Here is an 8,633-nt window from a genome sequence, read left to right as displayed (position 1 = left end):
CCACATTTGTTGTGTGGAGTTGTTCAGAATCAGAAAGTCTCAAAAGTTATGTGTTAGTTATTGACAAGTGAGATACCGTTATCAAGATAATACTGTGTTCAGGCATTAGACATGTTAAACCAAAGTCCTCGCCCCAGTTTCAGTGGTTTCTTCATTATTTGGTAGGGGGGTGTTCGATTGTCTACAGTGGTGGTAGATGGAGATAATCTGTAGGGCTTCCCTTGGATTTGTATGGGGTCAGTTCTCAGGTGGTGGTGGTTGAATCCTCAGCCACAGTGCCGTCTTTGCTGGCCTCCAGTGCGGCACCACTGGATTTCAGCTCCACTTCAGGGGTTTTAGGGGGAGCAGCTTTTGGAGTCGAGCCTCCGATAATATCAGCATGATCTGGGCTTGGTTTGGAATCCGGACCTGGCTCAGGTGTACCGTTGGTAATGGGTTCTGGTGTGGTTGGTTTGGGGGTCTCAGGTGTGGGGGTCAGGGCACTCTTACTTTCAGGTGTTGGAGTGGTGGCTTTAGGAACAGCTGGTTTAGGCTCCGGGCTTGGGCTAGGTGCAGGTTTAGGATCAGCAGGCTTTGGATCAGCTGGACTTAGTGAAGCCTTAGGTTCAGGGCTGGGGGCTGGGCTGAGCTTAACATCGGCTGGTTGGGATATTTCCAACTTTGCTTCTACTGGCTGATCAGGGGTTTTCTTGGTCTCAAGCGCTGGGGAGGTTTTAGTCTCAGCTACTGGACTTGGCTTTATTTCTATAGCTGGTGGAGCGCTTGGCTTAGCCTCAGCAGCAGATGGTGGACTTGGTTTGGTTTCAGGGACAACAGGGAGGGTTACAGCCACAGACTCGGAGGTTGCATCAGGGGCATCGGTGTCAGTGTCCAGTGGGAGGGCGGTGTTGAAGCCAACGCCAGAATCACTGGTCTCTAGGTTACCTATCCCAACCTCCTTAGAGGAAACCTCCAGACCCTGAGTTCAAACAGACAGCAAGGTAAGTTGTTTCAACAATACGACAATTCAAAATGCTTTTCAAAATAAAGAAAAAGACAGGATAAAACAGACATACAAGGCAATAGAACGGGCATACAAATAGGATTTAAGAAGAGTAAAACAAAATAGAAGACAATAATAAGCTAAAACAGGAGAATAAAAGTCAGAGTGCAGTTATAGTGCAGTGCAAGATAGGAGTAAACTTTCCCAATAATTACAACTAATTCAATAAAAGGCAGTGGCAAACAGAAAAGCTTTAAGGCTTGATTTAAAAGAACTGAGGGTTGGAGCAGACCTCAGGTGTTCTGGGAGTTTGTTCCAGTAACAGTATGTGGTGCAGAAAACTGAATGCTGCTTCTCCGTATTTAGTTTTGACTCCGGGGACATTAAGCAGACCTTGTCCCAGAAGACCTGAGAGGTCTGTACGGTTCATAACATAGCAGCAGGTCAGAGATGTATTTTGGACCTTTAAACCATTCAGGGCTTTATCAACCAATAACAACAATTCTCTGTCACACAGGAAGCCACTGCAAAGATCTGAGACCTGGACTGATGTGATCCACTTTGTTGATCTTAGTGAGGACTCTAGCAGCAGCGTTCTGAATATGCTGCAGCTGTCTGAACGCAGAAAACAGCATAAAAATGGAGACATTATTAAAACCTCTCAAAGACTCAGTTTGAAGAACAGAAATAAGACATGATCTCACTTTAATATCCACCTCAGTGCTCTGAGACTTCTCGGTAGTGTCTGCCTGGGAATGCTTGGATTCCTCACTGAGTTTGGTGATGTTCTTGACAACCTGTGAAGATGCACAGGAAACAATATTCACTTATTATAGTAGGACAACAATATAATCATCATCACCACATTGTCAGTTTTCCCTCCAACCTGTCTGAAGGCCTCTCCCTCATCCTCTTTGCCAGCGTTCTGGGCAAGCTTCTCCAAGGCAGCAGCCCTCTTGGCCCTCTTCTTCACTTTGATCAAGCAGGACAGCAGACAAACCAGCAGAAGGAAAACCAGCAGGCCCAACAGGGCAATGATGGCCACATATAGTGACTCCAGCTTGTAGGCTGCATGTAGGCATGGTGGGAAAGGGGAGAGAGGGACAGGAGTGGGAGAGTAAATAATTCAACTGACCTTTCATTGGCGTGTTGAAATTCCAGTGCATTACTACAGTAGACAAAACACAGGGATTATTCTTTCTCTCTCAGCTATCAAACAACTATTTTGGCACTACCACTTTCCTGTACCATCAGCAGCTATCACAACATGATATGGATGTCATTTAGCCCAAACTCTAAAATGTCAAAAAAAAAAACAAATCCAACAGTTAACTTTGTCTTAAAATGAGATCTATTATTTAAGTATATTTCACAAAAAAAATTAAGCATTTGAGTAACTAAACATTAATATTCACATACTTTTTGTGAATTATTCATCCAAATATTTGAGAATAGAGTGATCATACCGATCAATTTCAACAACTACAATTATTAAAATTATACTTCTTCATCATCAACAACAACTTAAGAAACTGAGTAAGTTTTTGTGGTACCTCTATTAAGTTATTGTAAAATTCATGTAAAAACTACTACTTCACTGCCAACACTGAGTACATGTTCCCCATCCTTACGTAGGACTTCCAGGTGGACGCTGGACACAGTGAATCCCAGTATGTCAGTAATTTTGAACAGGCCATCATCTGAACCCCTGACTTGATCCAGAAAAACCAATGAACCCTCCATAGAGAGACGATCCTCGAGACCCAGTTCAGCTCGAGCCTGGAATGAAAAGATGATAATACATTTATACCCCTAACTTAATGAAACTGAACAGGAAGATACATATAACTTTAATGATTAATGCAATAGAGGAATTAACGCAAAAATCAATGTTAACTGTTAAAAGACTGAAGTTAATCAACAGCACAAAATGCAAAAAAAGGTAACTATTTTTTTTTCATTGTTTCAGACTGCTATAAAACACTGAAGGAAATCCTGGCAAGTTATGTAGCTGAATATGAAATCTATTATTAACTGGCCATATTATTATTTAATATAAATGCATTTTTGTGCATTTTATAATGTAAATACATTACATAATTTATTTAATCACAAGCTGTAAATAACTAGCAACAGAAAAGACAGGCTGTTCAAAGTGGACTTATATGCAACCTACAGTAATATCAGCCGCCCTTGTTTAGGGATTTAAAAGTTAAAGCCCTTTTCTCTGCTGTAGAAAATAAATAATCACAACAGTGATGAGACTACAAAAGAAATAAGAGGCTCCAGTTACATCTGTAAATTTTCCTTTTTCCAGCAGCAGCCGGGTTATTTTATCAGAGTCGGGGGTGTAGTAGAGGTCCACCAAGGAGCTGTTGAGTATCAGGTTGATCTTCAGTTTTTTGGCGTACGGCACTTTCAGAAAGTTTTGGTGCTCTGAGACACAGACAGACAGAGAAGAAGGAAGGACGTACATTAAATACATGGCTGCTCTCTTTACAGGCCAATGGATCATCTAAAATGCATTAGCCTGCTGGAGCCCATTAACGTTGGGTCTTTAAAAAGCCATTATGGTGGACAAGAGGAGCGTTATAACTATGAAGGAAACAACAACAACAACATCCTGATGGAAAGGCTGGTCCGTTAAAACAGGTCAAGCATCGAAGAGGAAAAAATAATGTCTGACGTCTTCATTTTGTGCTCACACCTTTGACGTTGAGACACACTTTCTTTTGGATGTGACCGTCGGCATCTCTGACAGTGTAGCTTCCTTCATCTGCACCTGTGACGGCACTGAGGGTGACCTGGCGCTCGCTGACGCTGATTCGACCCTGGTAGCCCTCCCTGGACATCCCAGTGCTGGTCAGCAGCACCAAAGCAGGTCTGTGAGAGGTAAAGTCAAAGAGGATGAACTTTCCTCAACATTTTCTGAGCCATGTGTCAGAGTGTATATACATCATGCTAGGAAAATGTCATTACAGATTCACTTGGGTTAAAATATCAGTGTAATTGTGCTGACGCTACCTTGACGTCTGGTTGGCCTCCACAGCAATGGGCCTATACTCCAGGGTGATGGGAGGAGTCACCCCTAACAGCAGAATATCGAAGTCGGCACCATATTTAATGCTCTGCTCGATGGAACAATCTAAACGGTCAAAGCAGGGGGGTAAAAAGAACAAGGTTAATTACAGTGGGCAGGAAACTGATATTTAGGCAGAAAGAAGTGAAGGAAATGAGAGAGTGAGGGAGAGAGAGAGAAAAATGAGAATTTAAAATGAGAGAAAGGACAGATAGGGGTGAGGAAGAGAGAGGAAGAGGCCTGACAGATGTGGCAAAAAGGGGGACAGATTGCAGAGAAAAGAGTAGTGATCCAAAAATATCAGGGGAGCTCAAATGAAAGGGTAGGGAAACAAACCGAAAGGACAGTAAAGACAAGATAAAGACAAGAAAACAGCAGGGAGGAAAGGAGAAAGGAGTGGGTTGGTGGTTAAAGAGCTGCATAATTACTGCCTGGCAGCTCCGGCGTGCTCTCACACAAACACACACACAAGCACACACACACACATCTCTGAATCACCTAACAGCACATTTCTGCCTCCATATGGCACATTTTCCAAATATTGCTACGCTACAGTCGCCTTTATCCATGTTGGGTTTGAGCCCACTCCTCCCTTTGCATGTTTGAATCACTTCATCCTTCTCTCACGTCTGTTTGTGTGTGTGTGTCTAATCTCATCAGAGTTACTAGTCAGAGTCCAAAGTCAACATTGCTGCAACTCGTAACACTCTGAGGACAAACAGGATGTGTAACTGAGAGGTTTATCGGCTGCTGACTGCATGATTAGAGCTGGAGAAATGTCAGCTCCTACGCTACCCTGACTCTGACTCCAGATCAGATATAAGAGGCTTATTCTTCATCCTGTGGTTGTCGCTCTGATGTCATCCAGAGGTGGAGGAATGTTAAAAGGCTCCAAGTAAAAGTCAAAATACATTGAAAGTATTATTTTGTCCTAACCCTAACCCCAACCCAGTACAGGAGTAAAGAATTATTATCAATAAAATGTCCTCTGAGTATCTAAAGTAGTTTTCAATAGTATTCAATGCAGATAACTGGCCTCCCTGACTGTCAAAGTATTTAATATCATATTATTGGGATATAAAAGCATTTAACTTTTGTAGTTTGTTGAGGTGGGGCTAATTTTAACTATGTTATGTCCTGTTAGGTGGTTTAATCCATAACAACATATCATAGTTTGCAAGATTTTAATGTGAGCTAAGTAAAATTTGAAGAACAAGCTGTCAAATGAATGTAGTTAAATAAAAAGTACATAATTTTTTGGATATGTCATGGATTAAAAGTACCTCAATTCAAAGGTACTTAGTTACATTCCAATACTAATGTAACCCATTAGACATTTGAAATTAGAGCTGAAATGATAATCGATTAAACCATTAGTCCATCTTAAGAAATATATTGGTGTCAATTTTGGTAATTCGAATTATCTTTAAAGTCATTTTCAAAGCAAAAAATGCCCAAAATTCACAGGTTCCAGCTTCTTAAAGGTACATTTAATTTAAATACCTTTTGGTTTTGGACCAATATCCCCCAAAGATGTCTGTTGTACTGGACATTTTCCACTATTTTTCTATTTTATAGATATAAATGCTATTAAATTTAAAGTTTATTATGTGGACTTGTAACTTGATCATTTAGTATCCATCGAATCCATGAATCCAAAAGGAACTTGTGCTAATATGAATGTAAAGGTGCTCAAAGCAAATAAGGAGCAGCAAATCACCAGAGTAACCACTAACTGCTTCTAACTGTAGCTGCTGCTAGCTCAGTTAGCTGTGCAGCTAGTGGTCGGGACTGGTAGCTCGGGGACCAGATGTGTGTTGGTGTTTACACCACTAATACAGGAGCTTTTGAATGGGATGGGGTGGGGCTAGCTGGTTAGCATGCTAACTTCTCTGCAAAACAATAAATAAATGACATAACATTAAAACTATTACTTCTTCTATTTTAGTAAAATATTAAATGTTTTTATCTAAGTTCTTACATATTGCCCCTTTAAGTTTTAAGAATTTAAGTCTTCCAGCTGATTTTAAATTGGAGTTTTGATTTGAAATTCCCATGAGTTAATTTAGTCTAGTTTATTCTATTTTATTTTATATTTAGTGTATTTTGGTTTATTTTAGTTTAGTTTAGTTTAGTTTCTTTCACCAAGGAGATTATGTTTTCATGTGTGTCCAATGGTTGGTTGGTTTGTCAGCAGGATTACACAAAAACTACTGAATGGATTTTCACTAAACTTGGATGGAGGATGGGTCTCAGTCCAAAATAGACCTTTGGTGCAGATCTGGAAAAAGGGACGGATCCAGGATATTTTTCTCACTTTCTTTAAAATTGCAAGATAGGGCGAGATTTTAGTCAATTTCTCAGGGAATACAGCATGGATCTTGAAGAAAAAAATCAGGTGTATTTAAGTATCTATGAGTAAGCACAATTTGATGCTGATCTAAATAAAAATCCAGATTCTGGGGAATTAAAAATGTAAATATGTATTTGATATTGGATTAGGATTGATTGAATTAAAGTGGACTGTTGGGCCTTAGTGGAGGTATGCGCTCTACTGAGTGTCAATCTAGTTTAGTTATTTATTTGACATGGACAAAACAAAACCATTAGTGCTGCAAATTAAAACCATGCTAAAGCACCAGATGCACTGTACTTAGTGTTCATAGCGAAACACAACTTTCTGCCTGTGATGTCATCCAGTACCTCGGACTATGAGCGTGATGCGTTTGATGTCCTCTGGGTCATCTGGATTCTTCACAGTGTACACTCCCTCGTCCCCCTCACCAACAGCATCTACGACGAGGTGGCTGAGGTGGCGGTTGAGTTTGGCCCGAGTGTTGTGCGGGGCGCCTTCCCGCATCAGGACCACATCGGGCGACCGCGGAGCAGACCTGTTGCGAAACGTGACCTCCAAGTTGAGTGAGGGCAGCAAGATGTGGAAATCCTCCCCGTGGAACAAGGTCCTGGACTCCTCATTGACTGGATTATACGGTGGCAGAAGATGGAGGAAGCATTGTAAAACACATAAGAGGTCAAGAAAGGTTCATATTTTATAATTGATGAGGTAACTTAGAATTATGTATGATGCACTGGTGCACCAAGTCTTACCTTTCACAGGGGCAGAAAGAGCTGTAAACAAAGAAGGAAGAAAATATCAATTAAAAGTGAAAACTATAATGCAAAACTGCAATACAGTGTCTGAGTCCTTTTCTTCTCTATTCAAACAGAAATGTTATTGTTTTTCTACCTGTAGGGCTTTTTTCTTACATATTCCTCTGGATGACTGAGCAGATTGTCTATTAGGCAAATTGAACACCATCAAACTTAACTACTAAATAAAACATTGCTTCCTGAGAAAGTAAAAATGCCAAAAGACTGCACTTCCATCAGTTGGAAAAAGACAGTTTCCATATAAGCAGATCACTGTTAGTGGGAACAGCATCACTCATTTTTCTTAACATACCTGAGGCGAGCAGAAAGCTGATGACGATCACACTGACTGTCGCCATCTTGGCTGATTCTTTTGTCTCTAGAAATAAAAAAGGATGATGTATGTGGTCAAAGAAAGTCAACATTATAAACATTATTTTATTGCCTTTTTATTTTTTTACACACAGTATATCACTCTTTTTTTACTTCAACCTGTTTGGTGCCCTTGTATGTATGATGTGTGCAGGTAACAGATCATGCTTGACCTTGTTGCTTATTTTACAGTGAAGCTGCTGCATGACATCATCCCTGGATGATGTCACCCTGTGATGACTGAAGCATCCACTGAGGCACAAAACTGACACTGAAAGTGTGCTTTAGTCTTTCTTTGTTTGATTTTGTTGTTTTGCTTTCTTCCAAAGCAGGCAGTCTCTTTTAATTTGAAAGGAACACTAAAGGTTTGTCTTCATACTAGAAACGAGAAGATTTGGAGCGCTGTGACTGCTGCTGTTGTTCAATATTGGCTGAAAATACAAATAAAACCTTCCTTTCTCAAATCAGATCACCACCGAAATGTAATCAGTTGTTCGTTAAATCAAGGTCGATATAAGCACCAAATAGAAATATGAAGATTTCCTGCTGATATATGTGCCAAGACACTCAAACTCAAATTTAAAGTTCAAATTATTCCTCATAGTTTAGACATTTTCTCATAAAGATTCAAGAAGGACATAAGTCTCTTCCACAGCAGGAGAGCACACATTTACTTTAAAAAGTCTTTGCTTAGGTGAGCTTCAAACAAATGTCCAAAACAAGAAAGAGAACAGGGCAAAAATATGATTTTCCACAAGACTCTGTGAAGGTTTCTGAGGCAAATCCTGATTAATTGCAGCACTGACGGGATATTGATGATGTGAATGGCTTTTTTTTCCTGTGCTGAGACATCAGAGGCCACACATCAAGGGGTTGGACCAAAAGAAACTTTCCTGTGGTTTTCATTTTAAAAGCCCAGGAGGGGAGCAGGAGGAAACACCTGCAGTGCTCACAGTCAGACAGCATGCAGTCAAGGTTATCTGTACACCACAAAGGGTCCTTCTTTCTTTCTCTTTTCGTTCTTTTGCTCTTTCTTTCTCTCATCTTGTC

The 8,633-nt window shown here is 40.4% G+C and overlaps 1 protein-coding gene across 1 annotated transcript; it reads right to left on the bottom strand.

The window, feature by feature from the left end:
• Positions 1–244: 244 nt before the first annotated feature.
• LOC141011474 (uncharacterized) lies at positions 245–7,570 on the bottom strand. Its single transcript, XM_073484636.1, has 10 exons — positions 7,525–7,570; positions 7,170–7,190; positions 6,765–7,040; positions 4,007–4,127; positions 3,690–3,865; positions 3,276–3,418; positions 2,614–2,761; positions 1,869–2,050; positions 1,687–1,779; positions 245–958 (listed from the first exon to the last, which is right to left on the bottom strand). Exons 1-10 carry the CDS (start codon positions 7,568–7,570, stop codon positions 245–247), a joined length of 1,920 nt encoding a protein of 639 aa, XP_073340737.1.
• Positions 7,571–8,633: the final 1,063 nt, after the last annotated feature.

Source organism: Pagrus major, chromosome 17, assembly GCF_040436345.1.
Source record: "Pagrus major chromosome 17, Pma_NU_1.0".
NCBI classification, from domain to species: Eukaryota; Metazoa; Chordata; class Actinopteri; order Spariformes; family Sparidae; genus Pagrus; species Pagrus major.
The sequence above is the reverse complement of the archived record's forward strand: the minus strand, read 5'-3'. Positions and strand labels throughout refer to the sequence as shown.